The sequence below is a fragment of the Pipistrellus hanaki genome, assembly GCF_964339955.1.
Source record: "Pipistrellus hanaki genome assembly, chromosome: 6".
NCBI lineage: Eukaryota > Metazoa > Chordata > Mammalia > Chiroptera > Vespertilionidae > Pipistrellus > Pipistrellus hanaki.
The window spans coordinates 36,441,490-36,464,856 of NC_140508.1; the positions used below are offsets into that span (position 1 = coordinate 36,441,490).

Sequence of the window (23,367 nt, forward strand, 5' to 3'; positions counted from 1 at the left end):
ATAATTAGTGACTTTGAGCATGTTTTCATGTGCCTCTTGGCCTTCCTTCTGTCTTCTTTTGAGAAGATTCTATTTAGATCCATTGCCCATTTTTTAATTGGGTCATTTATCTTCCTTTTATTAAGTTGTATAAGCTTTCTGTAGATGTTGGAGATTAAACCTTTATCAGTGATAACATTTGCAAATATGTTCTCCCATACAGAGGGCTTTCTTGTTGTTTTGTTGATTGTTTCCTTTGCTGTAAAAAATGTTTTTATTTTGATGTAGTCCCATTTGTTTATTTTCTCTTTAGCTTCCATTGCCCTAGGGGAAGTATCAGTGAAGAAGTTCTTTTGGCATATGTCTGAGATTTTGCTACCTGTGGATGCCTCTAGTATTTTTATTGTTTCCCATCTTATGTTTAAGTCCTGTATCCATTTTGAGTTTATTTTTGTGTATGGTGTAAGTTGGTGATCCAGTTTCATTCTTTTGCATGTATCTGTCCAATTTTCCCAACACCATTTATTGAGACTGTCTTGACTCCATTGTATATTCGTGCCTCCTTTGTCAAATATTAACTGAGCATAGTGATTTGGGTTGATATCTGGGTTCTCAATTCTATTCCATTGATCTATATGTCTGTTCTTGTGCCAGTACCAGGCTGTTTTGAGAACAGTGGCTTTGTAATACAGCTTGAAATCTGGTGTTGAGATCCCTCCTACTTTACTCTTCTTTCTCAGGATTGCTGTGGCTATTCAGGGTCTTTTGTTGTTCCAAATGAACTTTTTTTTTTTTTTTTTTTTTAATATATTTTATTGATTTTTTTACAGAGAGGAAGGGAGAGAGATAGTTAGAAACATCGATGAGAGAGAAACATCAACCAGCTGCCTCCTGCACACCCCCTATTGGGGATGTGCCTGCAACCAAGGTACATGCCCTTGACTGGAATCGAACCTGGGACCCTTCAATCCGCAGGCCGACGCTCTTCCACTGAGCCAAACCTGTCTTGGCTCCAAATGAACTTTTGAAGAGTTTTTTCTAGGTCAGTGAAATATGCCGTTGGTATTTTAATTGGGAGTGCATTGAACCTATAAATCTATAGGTTTGGGAAGTATGGACATTTTGGAAGTATGGACATATAGCTTTGGGAAGTATGGACATTTTGATGATGTTGATTCTACCAATCCATGAACATGGTATGTTCTTCCATCTGTTTACATCTTCCTCTATCTCTTTTTTCAGTGTCGTGTAGTTTTCTGTGTATAGGTCTTTTACCTCCTTAGTTAAATTTATTCCAAGGTATCTTAATTTTTTTGGTGCGATGGTAAATGGGATTGCCTTTTTAGTCTCTGTTTCTGCAAGTTCACTATTGGTGTATAGAAATGCCATAGATTTCTTGGCATTAATTTTGTATCCTGCTACATTGCCAAAAGGAATTAGCAGAATTTTTATTTGAGCTACACAAACCCATGTGAGATAGGCATGTCGGGTTTCATTACTTTTATTTGGTCTATACCTCAGCTAAGTTTTTTTTTTTTTTTTTAACCCATATTAATAAAACCTTTTCTCCTTGGAACTGACTTTTAGGACCCATTCTCCTGTCTCTGAAAGGGAGAAATAGAATCAGGCAGTCTAAGATACATTCAATATTATCTGATCTAACACCAACTTTCCTCCTCCTTCTGACTCACCCCTTTCATCTTATATTTTACAGAGAATGAAATTGATGCTCAAAGAGAGGGGAGCCATAACAGGTTTGGCTCAGTGGATAGAGTGATGTCCTATAGACCCAAGGGACCAAGGTTCGATTCTGGTCAAGGGCACATGCCTGGGTTGTGGGCTCAGTCCAATGTGTAGAAGGCAGCCAGTCAATGATTCCCTCTCATCATTGATGTTTCTATCTCTCTCTTCTTCTCCCTTCATCTCTGAAATCAATAAAATATATATATATATATATATATATATATATATATATATATATATATATATATATTTAAAACAAGAGAGAGAGGAAATTTCATGCAAATTCACTCATTGAATTAGGGGTCAACAATAAGTCTGGGTCTGGTGACTCCAACTAAATACCTGAAGATCTTCTTTTTTTTAAAAAGTATACATATAGTGTGTGTGTGTGTGTGTGTGTGTGTGTGTGTGTGTGTATCTACATATCTACCCTGTTTCCCTGAAAATAAGACAGTGTCTTATATTAATTTTTTCTCCCAAAGTTGCGCTAGGTCTTATTTTCAGGGGATGTCTTATCTTTCCATGTGCTAGGTCTTATTTTCGGGGAAACACAGTATATATCTATATCTATATCTATCTATCTATCTATCTATCTATCTATCTATCTATCTATCTAGAGAAAGTTCAGAGAGGAAGAGAGAGGAGGAGAGAGAGAAATATCAATGATGAGAGAGAATCATTGATTGGCTGCCTTCAGCACACCCCCTACTGGGGACCGAGCCTGCAACCCAGGCCCCTGACCAGAATCCAACCCTGGACCCCTCAGTCCACAGGCCAACACTCTGTCTACTGAGCCTAACTGGCGAGGGCCTGAAGTTCTTTTTAATAATCCAGATTCCTGGTCCTCTCTCAGCCTATTGAATCAGAATTGCCAAATGATAAGGCTTGGTTCTTATATTATTTTAACCTCCTCAGATGCTTCTGTAGTGGTAGACAGTGATGTGGTGACAATATTTTAAATATTATTTAGATCAATAACCTTAAACTTTATTTTTTAAATTTAATAAATCTTTATTGTTCAGATTATTACAATTGTTTCTCTTTTTCCCCCCAGAGCTCCCCTCCACCAGGTTCCCACCCTCTGCCCTTAAATCCCCCCCCCCACCCCCCACCACTGTCCTCATACATATGTGTACGATTTTTGTCCAGGCTCTTCTCACACACCCCCACCTCTTTCCCTCTGAGAATTGTCAGTCCACTCCCTTTCTATGCCCCTGATTCTATTATATTCACTATTTTATTCTGTTCACTTGATTTTTAAAAAAATATATTTTATTGATTTTGTACAGAGAGGAAGGGAGAGGGATAGAGAGTTAGAAACATCGATGAGAGAGAGTCATCGATCAGCTGCCTCTTGCACACCCCCTACTGGGGATATGCCCGCAACCAAGGTACATGCCCTTGACCAGAATCGAACCTGGGACACTTAAATCCCCAAGCCGACGCTCTATCCATTGAGCCAAACCGGTCTCGGCCACTTGAATTTTATTCACTTAATTTTTAGATTCACTTGTTGATATGTATTCATTGTTCATAATTTCTGTCTTTACCTTTTTCTTCTTCTTCCTCTTCTTTTTTTTTCTTTTCATTTTTTATTAAGGTATATGTGTACATATCTTACCATTGCCCCCCCCCCTCACCCCCCACCTTCCTCTTCTTAAAGAATACCTTTCAGCATTTCATATAATACTGGTTTGGTGGTGATGAACTCCTTTAGCTTCTTCTTATCTGTGAAGCTCTTTATCTGACCATAAATTCTGAATGATAGCTTTTCTGGGTAGAGTAATCTTGATTGTAGGTTCTTGCTGTTCATCAGTTTGAATATTTCTTGTCACTTCCTTCTGGCCTGCATAGTTTCTGTTGAGAAATCCGCTGACAGTAGTATGGATGCTGCCTTATAGGTAACTAACTGTTTTTCTCTTGCTGCTTTCAAGATTCTCTCTTTGTGCCGAAACCAGTTTGCCTCAGTAGATAGAGCATCAGCCTGCGGACTGAAAGGTCCCAGGTTTGATTCCGGTCAAGGGCATGTACCTTTGTTGCGGGAACATCCCCAGTAAGGGGTGTGCAAGAGGCAGCTGATCGATGATTCTCTCTTATCAATGTTTCTCACTCTCTATCCTTCTCTCTTCCTCTCTATAAAAAAATCAATAAAATATATATATTTTTAAAAGATTCTCTCTTTGTCTTTTGCCCTTGGTATTTTAATTATGATGTGTCTTGGTGTGGTCCTCTTTCGATTCCCTTTGTTTGGGGTTCCTTGCACTTTTTGGACTTATAAGTCTATTTCTTTCACCAGGTGGGGGGAAGTTTTCTGTCATTATTTCTTCAAATAGGTTTTCAGTATCTTTCTCTCTCTTTTCTTCTGGCACCCCCATAATTTGGATGTTGGTACTCTCGAAATTGTCCCAGAGGCTCCTTATATCACCGTCATATTTTTTTTTATTCTTTTTTCTTTTCTGGTTGAGTGATTTTTGCTTCTTTGTATTTCAAATCTTTGACTTGGTTTTTGGGATCCTCTAGTCTACTGTTGGATCTCTGTATATTATTTTTTATTTCAGTCAGTGTATGCTTAATTTCTAGTTGGTTATTTTTCATATCCTCAAGGGTCTTACTAAATTTATCGCCCTTTTCTAGAAAATTCTTAAAAAACCTTATAACCATGGTTTTGATCTCTATATCCAGTCATTTTTTTTCCCTCCATTTCTTTCATTTGTGACATGTTTGTTTGTCTCTGCATTTTGGCTGCTTCCCTGAGTTGATGGAGTGGCTTTATGTGGTAGGTGACATATGGGGCCCAGTGGCTCAGCCTCCCCAATCTGCTGAGGTGGACACTCTTGTTGCACCCCTTTGTGGGCTGTGTGCACAGTCTTGTTGTAGTTAAGCCTTGATTGCTGTTGGTATCACTGGGAGGAATTGACCTCCAGGCCAATTGGCTGTGAGGATCAGCTGTGTGTTTACTGGGAGAACTTCTGTGCTGGATACATCCTTATGAGATAAGACTTACAAACACCCATGTGCTTAGCTTGGATCAATAGCCTTAAACTTTAAACATTTTACACTTAAAAGAATTTCTGGCCCTAGCTGGTTTGGCTCCTGAGTTCAATTCCAGTCAAGGGCACATGCCCGGGTTGTGAACCTGATCCCCAGTAGGGGGCATGCAGGAGGCAGCCAATCAATGATTCTCTCTCATTGATGTTTCTCTCTCTCTCTCCCTCTCCCTTCCTCTCTGAAATCAATAAAAATATATTTTTAGAAAAGAATTTTGATAAATTATGTAATTCTTCACACATTTTAAACTTTATTCTTAAACATCCTATATAGTAAAAGGCTAACATGCAAATAGACTGAACTGCAGAATGACCAATCACTATGACGTGCACTGACCACCAGGGTGCTGACGCTCGATGCAGGAACTGTCCCTGGTGGTCATTGTGCTCCCACAGGGGGAGTACCATTCAACCAGAAGCTGGGTTAATGGTTGGCAAGCGTAGTGGTGGGAATCTCTCTCACCTCCGTGGCAGTGCTAAGGACACCTCGGGAGATGTCTACCTGCCAGAGCAGGCCTAAGCCAGCAGGCAGACATCCCCTGAGGGGTCGCATGCTGAGGGATTCCGGCCCCTCCTCTCCCCCCAGTGCACAAAGGTTGTTTTATCATAATGCTAAATAATTGCAATGTGCAATGTGTTTTATATTTTATATATCTTTTTCAAAATCTTGGAACTGCAAGTTTAGCTCGTATAATTTATAGAAAATGTCCACCATATAACCTAATTTACATACCAGTTCTTATTGTCAATATAATCAACCAAATCAGATTTACTTTCTGTTAGAAAATAACTTCTTTCTCAGTTAAAATAAATATGTGACCCTGTGAATTCTATTTAATGTCTGAATTATAATTCTATTAAGGCAAGTTGTCTTGTCACTAGTATGTCACCTGAATGAATTAAGATGTCACTTCTTTCTTTTTTTAAAATATATTTTATTGATTTTTTACAGAGAGGAAGAGAGAGGGATCAAGAGTTAGAAACATCGATGAGGGAGAATCATCGACCAGCTGCTTCTTGCACACCCCCTACTAGGGAAGTGCCGGCAACCAAAGTACATGTCTTTGACAGGAATCGAACCCAGGACCCTTCAGTCCTCAGGCCGATGCTCTATCCACTGAGCCAAACCAGTTTCGGCAAGATGTCACTTCTTTCAATGCTGATTTCTTACAGAAGCTCTATGATTTGCCTTCTTGGGGCTTTCTCTGTCCAGTTATACATTCTCAAATCATCCCTTTGTTTGACACTTTGGAGGTTATTTATTTATTTATCTATTTTGTAACTCAGCATTGTACAGGAATAATAAGGTTTGGGGAAAAAGAGAGAAAAAGAGACAGATTTTTAAAACTATATATTTTATTGACTTTTTTTTACAGAGGAAGGGAGAGGGATAGAGAGTTAGAAACATTGGTCAGCTGCCTCCTATACTTCCCCTACTGGAGATGTACCCACAACCAAGGTACATGCTCTGGGCTGGAATCGAACCTGGGACCCTTCAGTCTGCAGGCCGACACTCTATACACTGAGCCAAACCGGTTAGGGCGGAGAGAATTTTTTTATAAACTGGGAGAAGGGTGTTTGTGAAAGAGAAAGTGGGAAAGGAGACCCAACTAAGGCAGATTGATGTTAGGAAAGATTACATATGGATTTTGGGAATCTGGTTCCTTATTCTCTTAAAACTTTTCCAGCTCATGTACCCACAGGAATAGAATATCCTAGTTAGAAAACAAGGATGTAAACTATGCTACCTATCTAAATAACAAAGAACTATTGTAATGAATATTTTTAGTGTGTATGTACATGGTATCCCTGGCTTTCTTCCCACTTTCTTTTTCTGCTCCAGGCATACTTTGTTTTAGGCAGCATTCCAAATGCTGTGATAATAAAGGATCTGAGAGGGTTGCCTTTACTCACTTGTTTTGGGTAAGGCTAGCAAAGGGCATAGGATGGGAGGAATAAATGTATTGTATATGATTTCGCTCCTGGAATAGGTATGAATGCAGTGGGAAAAGTATATGATTTCCCTTCTGTACTAGCCCAGGTCTGCTTTCTCAACAGAGAATAAGTACAGAATCCAACTGGCACCAAAACCACCTTGGCCAAGGGTGACAGGCACAAAGTCCCTGGATCAAGGCCTGAAAATAGTTGGCAGAAGGACAGGGTACAGTAATAGCCCACATTGCAAAGCAGGAGTCCCATAGCCTGAACCTCAGATCCAGGGGCTTCTTCCATTTCTCCCATGTCATTTAGAAGTAGAATGCCGTGACCTAGAGATATCTAGAGTCTAGAACTTTTAATATTTAAAATAATTAAAATTAAAATTAAAAATGAAGTTCCTCTGTTACATTTCAAGTGTTCAATAGCTGTACGTGGCTTGTGGCTGCCATGTTGGATAGCAGTGCTTCAGAATAATGCTGCTACTAATGCGCTAAGTAACCTCCAAGCCATTACTTCCCTTCTGTGCATTAGGTTTCTCATCTGTAAATAAGGATGGTGGACATCAAAAGCACAGCCATCCTCCTCTGGCTTTCTATTGATAAATCTTTGGAGTGTGCTTTCTCCCACTTCTTCCTCCAACCTCTTCTCCCTCCTCTCCTGGCTACTGACAGGAGTACCCAGAGGGAACATTAAGCTACTAATTGGTCAAGTTATGTTGTTCCCACTCTTTGCTCCCTTGGTGAAAGGGAAAGTGACTTGGGATGTACTTACATCTGAGTGCCTCACATTTGTTCAGTGATTTATGGATCATACAATAGAACACATTATTTCTTTATTTTACAGAATCAAAGAATCTCTAAGTTGGAAGGGTCTTAAAGGTCGTCTCAAACTTCAGCAAATATGAATCACTTGTGTTACTTATAAAAATTGAAATTCCAAGGACCCCACTCCCCGGAGAATGATCTAGTAGGTATCCTGTTCTGCAGCTATGTGGTGCTGGGCTTTGAAATTTGTGTTATTAATTTGTCTGACCACAAATTAATACACACTGGTCTTGCGTGGTCCCAACCACATTATGAAGTCTGTTTTTTAGTATTCCTGCAAATCCCAGATTCTACATGTTATCTCCAGAGTTAGTGAGCTCCTGAAGGAGTATCTTCCATCATTGGACTGCTCTGACAGAAAGGCTTTTCTTATATTGAACTCTCCTATTTGATTTAGATCTTCTATTTATAGTTACATAACACTCTTTTGCTTCTTTCCCATAATAATCCTTCAGGTTCATTCATTTATTCAGCAAATATTTATTGAGCTTCTATTATATATACTAGAGAATATACAAGGTTCTTTGCAATGCACTAGGCATTCAGTAGTAAACAAGACCAACTTGGTCTCTGCCTTTAGAAAGCTTATTGTCTTGTAGGGGAGACAAACGATTAGGGGGAAAAAAGTAAATAAAAAAATTATAGCTTGAGAAAAATTCTATTTAAAAAAAACAGAATGTCCTGGCTGGCATTTCTCAGTGGTTAGAGCATCAGCCCACACACTGCAGGGTTGAGTTCGGTTCCAGGTCAATGGCACAGACCTGAGTTTCAGGTTCGCTTCCTGGTCAGGGTTAGAGTATGTGTGGGAGGTAACCAGTCCATGTGTCTCCCTCACATCTATGTTTCTTTCCCCATTCCCCACTCCTTTCCTTCCATTCTCTTTGAAAAGCAATGGAAAAAAATATTCACAGGTGAGAATTAACAGAGGTTTGTGATGAAGAATAACAGGAAGGGCTGGTGGCCTTATGGTGGTTGGGAAAAGCCTCATTAGGGAGGTCAATGGGGGGAAAAAGGAGACATGTACTACTATTTGTAATACTTTAAACAATAGAATAAAATAAATAAACTAAACCCAAAACAAACAAATAAAAGGGAGGTGACATTTAAACAGATTTGGGATATGAGATAGAGCAAATCACTCAAAGAGTTGGGGAAAGCTAGTAAAAGAATATGATGTGTTCTATCAATAGGAAGACTAATGTATTTAGAGCCTATTTAGCAGAATAGAACAATGACAGAAGATGAATTGGAGGGATACAAGGCATAGTAAAAGTTTAGATTTTTCTTCCATATGTAATGGAAGCCATAGGATTTTAAGCAAGAGGTGATGTAGTTTGTTTTATTTATTTTATAAACCATTCTGGATGATATATGGATTGGAAGAGGGAGTAAGAGTGAAATGGGAGACCAGTTTGGGGCATTGTGATTATCTAGGCAAAAGGTGAGGGTACCCTGGCTGGTTTTGCTCAGTGGATAGAGCGTCGGCCTGCAGACTGAAGGGTGCTGGGTTCTATCCGATTAAGGGCTCATGCCCACGATGTGGGCTCGATCCCCGGGGGCGGGGGGGGGGGGGGGAGGGAGCGTGCAGGAGGCAGCTGATCAATGATTCTTTCTCATCATTGATGGTTTTTAAAAATATATATATTTTATTGATTTTTACAGAGAGGAGGGGAGAGGGACAGAGTGAGAAACATCAATCAGCTGCCTCCTTCACACCCCCTACTGGGGATGGGCCTGCAACCAAGGTACATGGAACCTGGGACCCTTGAGTCTGCAGGCCAACGCTCTATCCACTGAGCAAAACCAGTCATGGCTCATCATTGATGTTTTTATCTCTCCCTCTCTCTCTCTGAAATAATATATATATATATATATATATATATATATATATATATATATATATATATATATATATTTTTTAAAGATGAGGGTGACTTGAAATAGGGTGAGGCAACAGATATAAAGATAATTGAGACTTATTATGTTTCTCAATATCCTCTCTTATTCATGCTAAACAGCTCAGTCTAATAGAAGGAAAGAGTCGAGGAAAAAATATGCAGAGAAAACAGTCCTTCACAGAAGCTTTGAGGGCAGTATCTAACTGGTAAGATATACCTTTCAGAGGAGAAACACCCAGATGAGAAGAGGAGTCAAACTTGTTTTGGATAAGGCTAGCAAGAGACATATGATGGTAGGAATAAATGTGTATCATTTACACAAACAAGTGAACAAGTTTGACTCCTCTTCTCATCTGGGTGTTTCTCCTCTGACAGGTATATCTTACCAGTTAGATACTGCCCCCAAAGCTTCTGTGAAGGACTGTTTTCTCTGCATATTTTTTCCTCGATTCTTTCCTTCTATCCTGTGCTTAACTTTTCTGTTAGTCTAGGGAACTAAAATTTCCAATCCAGTGACTATCCCTCTCATATAGAGAGGGGGAGTCCTAGTCTTCTGTCATTAATAAATTATCAATTTTCAATCATTTGACTATGAACTTTAAATACTTATTGTGCAAACTGCACTTGGAGGAAGCAGAGTATAAGAAGACATGATGATCCCTACTGTGGGAAAGCCCAGTGTATAATGGGAAAGATAAAGCCTCAGTAAATGTAATACAAGGTAGAACTGATAGATCACCAGGAAAGTGAGATAAAGGGCCTTGGGAAGAAGAAAGAACTGTATCAGCTTTGGGGTGGGTGCGGAAAAAGAGAACATAGGGAAGGCTTCATGAAACATGTTAATTTGGAACATCTGGGCTTGTGAGAGTTGGGGACAAGGAATACTTTTTTATATGAAGTGTTCAAGGATGACCTCACTGAGAAGCCAACATTTGAGCAATAGCTCAAAAATAGGGAATAAATCATGTGGCTATCTGGGGGAAGAATGCTCCAAATAGAGGGCAAAAGTTCCGAGGTTAAGTGTGCTTAGTGTTTCTGCCAAACAGGAGACCATGTGGCTGGAGCAGATTGACAGGGAGAGGAAGAGAGAATGGGAGTATATGTAAGGACAGAGAGGTAATGAGGGTTTACTGGTGGTCTGTGAGATCCAAAAGGTTGGTGACCGCTAGATTAGATCATATAGGAACTAGTTGGCAATTGTTAGTTTTACTCAAAATGGTATGGGAAGATATCTGAGCATTTTGAGTAGAGGAGTGACTTGATCTGACTTACCTAATGGTGATTTTGGTCTAGGATGGTAGAAATATTTATGAAGAGAAGTAATCCTAATTCTAAATATATTTTGAATTAAAATGGATTAAAGTAAATTTGGAGAGTGGAAGGGTAAGTTAGGTAGAGAAATATCCCTGGAGTATGAAGATGAGATAACTGTATACCTTGGATTGTCCCATACCATATAGCCTTCAGGTAAAGGGGAAGTTAGTTTGGTCTATAGCAAGGGTTCCCAACTGGCAGCCCACCAGCTAAATCCTATTAATAGTTTTGTTTGACCACAGTGCTTTAAACTTTTAAAATTTAGTTTTCAACACTTAAAATTTCAGAAACAGATTCCAGGCCTCCCTTAAAGACTGGGGGGGGGGGGGGGGGGGGGGCAGGGAAGCAAAATTGAGCTTTTATACCTGAAGTGTAAAAGTTGATAGGAGCTAAGTTTATGTACTTAAATTTCTCCTTTTTCTAGTCTTAGTTCCCTTCTCCTCTCAAAAAATTTAGACTGTGTCATTTCACATGCATTGCTGTTTTCCTATAGAAGAGTTAAGAGGAGCCCTGGCAGGTGTGGCTCAGTTCGTTGGGCATCAATCAATTTCCAGTGAGGGCACATGCCCCGGTTGTAGGTTCAATCCAGTAGGGGGAGTGCAGGAGGCAGCCAATGTTTCTCTTTTCTCCTTTCCTAAAAATCAATAAATTATTCTTTTTAAAAATGAATGAAAAGAAAAGGAAAGTTAACTATTTCTTGTTGCTATCAAGATTTTTTTATATGGTCCACTTCACTCATTTATGTCACCTGCCTGGATCCTGTTGATTTTTGAGTTTGCAACTCCCAATATAGAGGAAAGAGGACTGGACCCTGAGTCCTGGTGCCTATTCTGCCTCAATCTACCATGTGACCTCGAGCACAAAAAGTGCCTCTTGGATCTCTTTCCAGTTAGGAGACTAAATTGGATGTTCTTTGAAAAATTCTAACATCTTAGAGGGCTTGAGGTCTTGCAGTATGTCAATACTCTGTACCTTCCCCCTCCCAAACAGCCGGGGAGCCCAGCCCCGTATGTATATCAGAGAAAGAAGACACTGGAAGGAGTAAGGTGCCTATATTAATAATGTATAACTTGAGTCCAGAGCCAGGGAGATGAATGTACACTGGTGTGTGTGTGTATGTGTGTGTGTAATTAGAAGTGGGCTCAAATAAGCTGTTCTTGTATAGGTTTGTGCTTATCTATTCCTGTGTATTTTCTATGTACCAGGCTCTATTTTAGGTGCTAGGAGTTAGCAATGAGCAAGACAGACAAGGTCTCTGTTGTAATGGAGTTTATAGTCTAGTGAAAGACACAGATAATATACAGTACAAGTAAGTAAAATACATGAGATAACTTCAAATAATGGGAAGTTCCATGAAAAAAAAAATGATTTGATAGTTTCTGGAGGGGCAAGCTGTGCACATAGGTGGGTTTATAAATGTGGTATGTGTACTTGCAAAAGGTCCCATGTTTGACTCCTGGGTCCATATATTTATGCTTATTTGTACCTATGTATGTAAATGGGCAGCTTTTATGCCTATAATATTTTGTATGTTACATGTAATATTATGAATTTCAGTGTACACAGTGAGCTGGTATATTGGTATGCATGTGGAAACATGTGTGTATGGGTATGTAGTATATTCTGCATTTAGCCTTAACTGGAGATGTTCTGAAGTTCCTAAGGCACGTCAGTGGGCCAGTTAAGGAAATGTCTTTTTTGTCTTTGGAATTCAGGGCCATTTGCCAGCTTTCTCTCTCCTTGTTTCTTCCCATATTAGAAAGCTCTCTCTGCCTGGCTCCTCTCAGCCCTAGGGGGGGCTAAGCCAAGGAAAGGAGAGTAACTTACTCATTAAGCCAGGAAGTGGAAAGAGGCTAATAATCTTGTGTGTAACCTCTAAAGGTCTGGCTTCTCTGCTAGCCCCTCTCCTTTACACTATGAGGGGAAAGAGTCTGGTCTTGAAATCAGAAGATCTGAGGATCTATTCTTGGCTCTGCCATTTATGATTGTGTGACCTTGGCCAAGCTATTATATCTCTCTGGGTTTCAGTTACCTTCTTCATAAGTACTCTGGGTAGCATAGTATTTAGGGAGAGCGATGTGGTGCTGGTGCCTGAAGGAGGAGGGAAGGTATTCTGAGCAGGGACAATGGTATGATCAAAAGTGTGGAGGTGGGCCTTTGTGTGTGTTTAAGGGAAGCCAAGAGAAACCCACTTAGAATAAAATTCAAACTTCTTACCATTGCCTACGAGGCCCTGCATGATCTGGCTGCTGTCTTCTCATTCTTACCCTCCTTGTTCCCTATACTTCAGCTAAACTGGCTTCTTTCTGTTCTCTGAAATGGCCAAGCTCTTTACCACCTCAGTGCCTTTCCAAATTTCAGTGTTCTCTCTGCCTGGGTACTCTTCCCAATAATTCACATAGTTGCCTACTTCTCATTACTTAGGTCTTAGATCAAATATCACCTCCTCGGGGAGAGGTCTTCCTTAACCATCTTATTTAGAGTATCATCCTCTAATGTTTATCAATATTTAAAATGCACATAGGTCTAACTGGTTAGGCTCAGTGGGTGGAGCATCAGCCTGTGGACTAAGGTGTCCGGGGTTTGATTCTGGTCAAGGGCATGAACCTTAGTTGCGGGCACATCCCCAGTAGGAGGTGTGCAGGGGGCAGCTGATTGATGTTTCTCTCCCATTGATGTTTCTGATTTTCTATCCCTCTCCCTTTCTCTCTGTAAAAAATCAATAAAATATATTTAAAGTAAAATGCACATATCCTTTTACCCAACAATTTTACTTCTAGTAATTCACCTTACAGATATATTTGTAAGTGAATAAAATAACATATTAATAAAGATACTGATTGAAGAATTTATTTGTTAAATTATGGCACATACAAACAGTAGAATATTATGGTACATACAAACAGAGAAACCAAGATGGCAGTGTAAGATATACACCTATACATGCTGCCTTTCACAATCACACCAAAACTACAACTAAAGGACAAAATGACTATCACCCAGAACCACGGGAAAGCGGCTGAGTGTAAGTTCTACAACTAGAAGGAAAGAAAAAAAGCGCATTGAGACTGTATAGGACCTGCAGAGCTGTTGAAAAGCAGAGGTACAGAGGCACGTGTGGAGAGGGCTGGCAACTGTATGCGTTGTATTTTTTAAGTGGGAGGGAGACACAAGCTCTGACTGCTCTGAACTCCAGTTTCCAGCAAGACTCTGGGGACCCAGACTCCTACGGGGAGAAACTGGACTGTCTGGCATTGGGTCAGAAAGTGAGAGTGGCTTTATCGCGGAGGTGCACGCAGGAATCACTGTTTATTGCACTGGGATGTGGGACCGTGGGTTATGGAAATGCAGAGATGCAGAGAAAGCTGACTGGCAGCCATCACTGTTTGCCACACCCTAGTGATTCCGTGAGACCCCGCCCTGTCCAATTTACAAACCCACCCTGAGTTGTGTGCAGCGGGCTTTTGCATATGAATGGCCTTCCCTTTTGCAGCTTAACCTAACAAATTTGCAGCTGGGTCAGACAGCTCTAAAACTTCCAAACCCCAAACAAAGAGGAGAAATGTTAAGATCTCGCTGTAGTTCCTGCTGGGTGGCCTAAGACAGAGGCTGACTTGCACCTCCTTGAAGATTTAGGAGCCAGTATACCCAGTGGTCAGTGTGAGACAACACCAGATTTCAACTCTTCACATCCATAAGCGACACACTCAAGAGGCAGACTCAGTGAGTACCAAAGCTCCACTAAAGCAAGTCATGCCCCATAAGAGTGTCTCCAGCACAGCAGTTCTTCCATTATAGACACAGCTGATCTTCACAGCCAATTGGCCTGGAGATCAATTCCTCCCAGTGTACTAATGGCAATCAAGGCTCAACTACAACAAGACTGTGCATACAGTCTACAAAGAGGTGCACCAAGAGTGTCCACCTCAGGTAATTGGGGAGGCTGAGCCACTGTGCCCAATAGGTCACCTACCACACAAAGCCACTCCATCAACACAGGGAATCAGCCAAAATGTGGAGACAAAGAAACATGCCACGAATGAAATAAATGGAGGAAAGCAAACTACTGGATATAGAGTTCAAAACCACAGTTAAAAGGTTACTTAAGAATCTTCTAGAAACTGCCTAGAAATTTAGTGAGACCTCTGAGGAACATAGTGAGACCCTCAAGGATCTTAATGAGAATGCCAAAAAAAAAAAAAAAAAAGGACCAGTCATAAATTAAACATACACTGTCTGAAATAAAGAATAATATATAGAAATACAACAGTATACTAGAGGACCCCAAGAATCAAACCAAAGATTTGAAATAGGAAGCAAAAAATAACCAATCAGAAAAACAAAAAGAAAAAAGAATTTAAAAAAATATGAAGATAGTATAAGGAGCCTCTGGGACAGCTTCAAGCATACCAACATCCAAATTATGGGGGTGCCAGAAGAAGAGAGAGAGAAAGATACTGAAAACCTATTTGAAGAAATAATGACAGAAAACTTCCGCCCACCTGGTGAAAGAAATAGACTTACAAGTCCAGGAAGCGTACAGAACCCTAAACAAAGAAACCCAAAGAGGATCACACCAAGACACATCATAATTAAAATGTCAAGGACAAAAGACAGAGAATCTTGAAAGCAGCAAGAGAAAAACAGTTAGTTACCTATAAGGGAGCATCCATACTACTGTCAGCAGATTTCTCAACAAAAACTATGCAGGCCAGAAGAGAGTGACAAGAAATATTCAAAGTAATGAACAGCAAAAACCTACAACCAAGATTACTCTACCCAGCAAAGTTATCATTCAGAACTGAAGGTCAGATAAAGAGCTTCACAGACAAGAAAAAGCTAAAGGAGTTCATCACCACCAAACCGGTATCATATGAAATGCTGAAAGGTATTCTTTAAGAAGAGGATGAAGAGCCGAAACCGGTTTGGCTCAGTGGATAGAGCGTTGGCCTGCGGACTGAAATGTCCCAGGTTCGATTCCGGTCAAGGGCATGTACCTTGGTTGTGGGCAGATTCCCAGTAGGGGGTGTGCAAGAGGCAACTGATCGGTGATTCTCTCTCATCGATGTTTCTAACTCTCTATCCCTCTCTCTTCCTCTCTGTAAAATATCAATAAAATATATATATTTTTAAAAGAGGACGAAGAAGAAAAAGGTAAAAATAAAAATTATGAACGACAAATACATATCTATTAATAAGTGAATCTAAAAATCAAGTGAATAAAAAATCTGATGAACAGAATAAACTGGTGAATATAATAGAATTAGGGGCATAGAAAGGTGGTGGAATGACCATTTTCGGGGGGGAAAGGGGCATGAGGGGTGCAGGAAGAGATTGGACAAAAATTATACACTTATGGATGAGGACAGTGGCGGGGGTAAGGGCATGGGGGGCACGAATCAGATGGAGGGGAGCTATGGGGGGAAAAGGAACAATTGTAATAATCTGAACAATAAAGATTTATTTAAAAAATAGAATATTATGCAGATGACAAAGAAAATGAAACAGCACAATAAGTCTTGATATCAATGTAAATTAAGTTTTTCAAAAAGCAAGATTATTGAGCTCTATACTTAAGATTTATTGGATTTATAGTGTACTCATAAAAACAAGACTCAGAATAGTGTGTACTGTATGCTACCATTGTATAAAAAACAGTAACAATCCTATATAATAAAGAGGTGATATGCAAATTGACCCTTACACCCTCACATCATCACAAGATGCCACCCCCATGTCATCACAAGATGGCCAGCAGGGGATGGCAGTTGGGGGTGATTGGGTTAGCAGGAGAGAAGTTAAGTGTCTATCAGGCCGGCAGGGGCGCAGTTAGGGAGTGATCAGGCTGGCAGGCAGAAGTGGTTAGGGACAATCAGGCAGGCTAGTGGTTTAGAGCAGGAAGACCCAGATTATGAGAAGGATCGGGCCCAAACTGGCAGTCGGACACCCCCTGAGGGGTCCCAGATTGGAGAGGGTGCAGGCTGGGCTGAGGGACCCCCCTTCCCCGCCATGCACGAATTTCGTGCACTGAGCTTCTAGTATAAGGCTTTTATGTTTGTCTGATAGGCCTGCCCTGTGGTTATAGTAGCTCTTTCCCACTTCTACCCAAACTGTGCGTAGTTGGGATCTAGAGAGTACTTTTGAACAGCATTAAAATTCAGTTTTTTAAACTTTTAAAATTTCCATCTTCAGTGATATCCCAAGGACTATGAAAGATGCTAAAAGTGTAGACTTCTTCCAAAGTGATTATCTTGGTCATGCCACATTAATTCAGTTTCTCTATCTATACTTTCCATCCTACAAGGAATGGCCTTGTCTGCATATTGACTATTTCTGGAAACTTATACAACATAGGATAACAGTGGTTGCTAGTAGGCAGGGTGATTAGGGGTTGGGGGAGGGAATTTCTCATCATATATCTTTTTATGCAGTAACATTTGCATTTATTACTTACTTAAAAAGTAAAATTGAAAAAGAAAAACCAGCCGAGGCCGGTTTGGCTCAGCAGATAGAGCATCGGCCTACGGACTGGGAGGTCCCAGGTTTGATTCCGGTCAAGGGCATGTGCCTTGGTTTCGGGCACATCCCAGTGGGGGGTGTGCAGGAGGCAGCTGATTGATGTTTCTAACTCTCTGTCTCTCTCCCTTCCTCTCTGTAAAAAATCAATAAAATATATTTAAAAAAAGAAAAACCACTGAGGAGGAATATTCTTAGAGCTAAATATTCACATATAATCATGAAAGTTCTTTAAATGTCTTTTATTTATTTTTTAAAAAATATTTTATTGAATTTTTACAGAGAGGAAGGAAGAGGGATAGAGAGCTAGAAACATCGATGAGAGAGAAACATCGATTAGCTGCCTTCTGCACACACCCTACTGGGGATGTGCCCGCAACCAAGGTACATGCCCTTGACCAGAATTGAACCTGGGACCTTTCAGTCCACAGGCTGACACTCTATCCATTGAGCCAAACCGGTTTCGGCTCTTAAATATCTTTTAAAAAAGTATTTCTTCTCAAGTAATGGTTATCATAATCTGAAATTATCTTGGTTGTATTTGTTACTTATGTATTTCTTTTTAAAATATATATATATTTTATTGATTTTTTTTATGGAGAGGGATAGAGAGTTAGAAACATCAATCAGCTGCCTCCTGCACACCCCCTACTGGGGATGTGCCCGCAACCAAAGTACATGCCCTTGACCGGAATCAAACCTGGGACCCTTGAGTCTGCAGGCTTACGCTCTATCCACTGAGCCAAACTGGTGAGGGCTACTTGTGTATTTCTTCCATTATCATTGGAATATAAGCTCCATGTTGTCAGGGATCTTGCTTCTCTTGTTCATCAGTGCCTTATGTCTATACATGTATATAGTACATAGTAGTTATTGAATAAGCGAACAAATGAAGCAATATCAAAGAAAACCTGGTGAAGCCCAGGGAGGACTGGGAGGCGAGGCTGAGGAAATCAGCTGATAGAAACTGGTGATTCTCAAACTTTAAATTTATATCACTATCACCTAATGATTCTTTATAACAGCTTGTAATGAAGAAGTAGATTATTGAATCCAGTGATTCTGATTCATTAGGTTTCAGTAGGGGCTCAGGAATCTACATTTTAACACGTTTCCCTAGGTGACTTGGGTGCAAGTGATCTGGAGACCCCACTTTACATCTGTGATATAATTTCTCATTAATACATCCCTAGGATAGAAGATAAAGGACCATCATCCCATTTTATCAAATAAGGCTGAGAGATTAACAATACATTTTTCGAATGACACAGCTTGTGTATAAAGTATACTTTGAAAGGGCAAACTATCTGACCAGTCAGTTCAAGGTAAAATTGTAGATGGCTCACCCTCATAGGACATTCACAGGCTAGGTGTTACTGAATGAATTTAATGTTTCTATTTTTTGTTTGCGAAAGAGAATATACTCCCTAATGACTGGTTCTTTCTGATTTATCTCAGGGAGGGCAATGAGCCAGAGGAGACTACCCAAATCACATATCATGAACTTCTGGTCCAAGTGTGTCAGTTCAGCAATGTTCTCCGAAAACAGGGTGAGTGGGAAGGTGGGGGGAAGGGAGTAGAGGGCTTGGCCTTGGGGTATTTGAGGACTTAGGGGAAGTAGATAAAGGGATGGGAGGAATCTGGTAATGGAAATAGAAGAAGTCATCTGGGGTGGTGGTGGTAGTGGTGGCTGGATGAGAGGGAGTGAGTAGCAGCAAGAAAGGTCCATGGTCCATGGTCTTTGTCCTTTTCCTGCAGGCATTCAGAAGGGTGACCGAGTGGCCATCTACATGCCCATGATACCAAAGCTTGTGGTAGCAATGCTGGCATGTGCTCGCATTGGAGCTCTCCACTCCATTGTGGTAGGAATTTGTGCTGGAAAGGGGGCCTGGTTGGGGATGGGCTCTGTAGGTTGGGCCTGGATGATGGAGGATCTTAAGAACCAGACTAAGGAGTTAAATTTGTTTTTGTTATAGTTTCCATATCAGTTATACAATTTCTTCTAGGATCCTGACTTAGGACTCTAAAGTTTGGGGTATTTTAAATTTTTTTAAAAATTATTATCTGTGTACATATTTTAACATTGGGTCCCCCCCCCCCCCCCATACATAACCTCCCTCCCCAGAGTTTTGTGTCAGGACTCTAAAGTTTTGTTTTTTTTTAGTTTTTTTTTTTAAATTATTATCTGTGTACATATTTTAACATTGGGCCTCTCCCCCATACATACCCTCCCTCCCAAGAGTTTTGTGTCAGGACTCTAAAATTTTTATGAATGACTCCTTTCCTTGTTCACTTATCCCTGGGTCCCCCTCTCCCTCAGTATTTCTTCCCTTCCCTAGTTTGCAGGCTTTTCTGCAGAGTCTCTATGTGAGCGGATCCTGGATTCCAGTTGCAGCCTTCTCATCACTGCAGGTGACTAATTTTCACCCCTTCTCCAGAAGCCCTATACCCCAAGTCATTGTTCTAATCAGCTAGTTGAGTTTTGGACTGCTCAACGTAGAGCAAGCATGTCAAATTCAAAGGCTCACACAGGCCAAATAAACAAGATTTAAGTTTATGTGGGCCCCCTAAAAAATAAAAGCTTCAATTTTCATAGAAACGTAGGTTTATTTTGATAGAGACATGCTGAATACAAAGGGATGAAATAAATGAGTCATCGTTAACATAAAATAATAGAACATTTTAATAAAAAATAATACTTTTTCTTGAACATTAACTTACATACCAGACACTGAATAACAGCACAAATTAATAAGAGTAATGCAAATAAACCTATTTTTCTGTCCTCTGAAAGCAAAATATTTCCTGTTGCGCACACCAAACAAGTCAGTCAAAGACTAATTATGTGGCAATCAGCTGCTATAATATTTGCTGCTAGTATTAGTAGAGAGAAATGGTGTGTGTGTGTAAGGCATGTAAGGGAAATGAATACAATATGATTATAGTAACCAGTCATTAGTGAACATTATAGTTTGTTATTAATAATTATGTATAACTGGATATTATAAAAATTAAGTTATGAAATTTTTATTAAAATGTTTCTTACATACAAAAACATTATATTGGCTGGGTCACAAAAGTATTCGTTGTGGGCTGCGAGTTTTACGTGCTTGATGTGGGTGGGAGGGACTGCCTACTCTTTAGCTCTTGGTTCTACCTCAGCCAACCCTCTGTCAGCTCAAATCAGCTGGAAGAACCAGAGTTAAAAGGCCACTCAGGAAGGACTCTGTGAACATTGTGCTCACTATGGGGAAGGGGTGAGTAGTGTGGTGCCTTCCTAAGGCCTGGAATGTCTGTTGCTCCCCAAGATGCCTTCTACAGAGGGGAAAAACTTGTGAAACTGAAGGATCTGGCTGATGAGGCCCTGGAGAAGTGTCGGGAGAAGTAAGTGTGTTTGGCCAGCTGGCTATTGCTTTGGTCAATTTGGATTTTCCCCAGGGCTATGTTTCCTTTGTCTCTCCTACCCTGATGGACATGGGCGGGCCCTACCAAATTCTCTTTTGAGCCTACCATTCTACCACTTCAGGCTTTTCTTTTCTCCAGGGGTTTCCCTGTGAGATGCTGCATTGTGGTTAAGCACCTGAGGAGGTCAGAGCTGGGAACAGGTGACTCTCTCAGTCAGCCCCCGCCAATTAAGAGGCCATGTCCGGATGTGCAGGTGAGTTTGGTATTGCTATGCCCTCTCATGGACTCCAATGGCTCCCTTTTCCTGCCCATGAAGTTCTTGATGTCCTCCTTTGCTTCCTCATTATAATGCTTGTATCTGAGAGCCATCCTAGAAATGCATCCTTGGCAGGGCTAGTTGGGAGCCGAGGACTTTGAACTTGAAAGTAGTTAGGGAGCCCTTTGCAATTTGGGACCTTAGCATGAGATATTGTGAGGGAGACTTCCATGCTGGATGGCATGAGGGATCCTCAGGGCTTGGACTTGGGTTAGAAATGGGCTGACTTGGGTGACTAAATATAATTATCGTGATTACAAGTCTATGGCTTGGGTTGGGTTCCTGTGGGGTCCCACTATGGAAGGATCAAGATCTGCGTCTCAAGATATGGCTCTCATTAGAAGAGGAGGCAATCGTCTGAAAGCCTTTTCTCTCACTTCTCTATACCCTGCTCACTGCTTTCCATGGGCTCTTAACAGGGTAAGCTGAACGAAAAACCCAAGTGCATCTGGCCCCAGGTATCCACCCATGCACTGCCTTGGGCACTGCTTTCCTGCGTGCTTGTCTGTATGTCGAATGCTTTTTGCCTGTTTGCCCCATTGAGGTGTCTGCCAGACCTAACCCTTTTCTCATATCCCTGGGTCATTTGATATTTAAGTCACCTGGAAGTGTTGTAAAATGAAATGTCTATTGCTACCTCTCTGAACTGACATAGAGCATGGATCTCAGGAAAGTAACAACATCAACTCATTTTTCTCCTGCTGCTCAGGCCTTTTGTGGGAGAAAGGACCAAGTAACCTGTCAGAAAGTTTATACTGTGCATTTAGTTGGGGCGGAGCCAGAAAGAGACAGGAGGAGAAGCAGGTAGATGAGGTATAGATCTTAACCTTGGGACTTCACCATCAACCTGGAAATTTGATATGTATTACAAGTAAAAGCCTAAGTTTTTTATAGGACAGCAGAGAAGATTCCTAAATTTGTTTATATACTACTTTGGGATTTACAAATTGCACATATATCCTGATGTAATTAAATACTAAATTGAACAAAAGTTACATTGTAGGTAGTTCTATGAAGGGAAATCCCTAAGTAGGGAGTAAAAGCAGATTAGTATAGAGGAGAGAGAGTGGGTTTGAGTCCAGAGACCAATTTTTAGCCGTATGACCTTGAATAAGTTTCCTCTGCTCTCTGGGGTTCAGTTCTCTCATAAGGAATGGAAAGATGATAGTACATGCTTAAAAGGAAACAACTTTCCTTAATAAAACAAAGGAGAAAACCCACAATTCTTCTGAGTTTTACCATCCTCATAGGGTATCTTACTCTAAATCTGCTATGATTATAACTTCTTAGGCTAATGGTAAAGATAATCCCCTTTTCTCTATTCTTATTAGCATGGTAGAGACCCATCAGGCAGAGCCCTGCCAGTGTGGCTCAGAGGTTGAACATCTTCCTTTGAACCAGGAGATCCTGGTTCACTTTCTGTTCAGGATACATCACATGCCTGGGCACCTAGTAGGGGTCATGTAGGAGGCAGCCCATCAATAATTCTCTCTCATCATTGATGTTTCTGTCTCCCTCTCCCTTCCTCGCTGAAATGAATTAAAACAAACAAAGAAACAAACAAACACCACACACACACAAAAAATAACACTCAGGCAGAGACCTACTGTAAGACTTTTTCTCTTGAAGAAGGTAACATACTTGGTGATTAGAGTATGGAGACAGGCTTTGGAGACAGACTACTTGGGTTCAAATCTTGGTTCTATCACCTGTTATGGGAGCTTGGGCAAGTTATATAAGCTCTCTTGCCTCAGTTTCCCCATCAGTAAAGGTATTCAGGACATAGTAACTACTTTGTAAATGTTAGCTTTTATTGCTTTGAAAATAAATACACTGGCATTTCTAAGAGGGAAACCAGAAAAGATATAAACTCTTATAATTTTTAATACCAGAAACCATCAGGCCACAGACTCCTGGATTTTTGTTTCTTGGAGGTGAAGACAACCAGTTACCAAAGACCATAAAAATGGGCTTACAAAGTCCAGGTTTGTTGGCCTGAGAACTGCAAAACTGCAGAATTCCTGGCAGAGCTCCAACCCCCTTCAAGGGAGGGCCTGCACAATTTGTATGTGCCCTCCTCAACTGTGTCACCTTCAAGCTTCCTCATGTTTCTCTCACACCTGGCAGCTTCCCTCCCTGAAACTACCCTGGCCCAAGTTCAAAGGCCAACTAACTCCTCAATTTGTATTGCAGAAAATTCAAACTTTTTCCTGGTTCAAAGCTCTGGGCCCCTTATAGGCACACACCTAAAACAGAGCCTATGTTTTAGGTGTGTGCCTATGGCAACTATCTTTAATATCTGCAGCACTAATTGAACTCACCCTACATCCTGGTGCAGATTATCAGCTCCACATTTGAAGCATGCCTCCCTCACCTTCTTACATATT

The 23,367-nt window shown here is 40.6% G+C and overlaps 1 protein-coding gene across 1 annotated transcript in view; it reads left to right on the forward strand.

The window, feature by feature from the left end:
- Positions 1 to 23,367, forward strand: part of ACSS2 (acyl-CoA synthetase short chain family member 2) — a 59,048-nt gene that overhangs the window by 23,966 nt on the left and 11,715 nt on the right. The window contains exons 3-7 of the mRNA XM_084888557.1: positions 18,718 to 18,809; positions 19,018 to 19,121; positions 19,599 to 19,671; positions 20,568 to 20,643; positions 20,803 to 20,917. Coding sequence (XP_084744683.1) covers positions 18,718 to 18,809; positions 19,018 to 19,121; positions 19,599 to 19,671; positions 20,568 to 20,643; positions 20,803 to 20,917 — 460 coding nt within the window. The remainder of the gene's footprint in view (positions 1 to 18,717; positions 18,810 to 19,017; positions 19,122 to 19,598; positions 19,672 to 20,567; positions 20,644 to 20,802; positions 20,918 to 23,367) is intronic.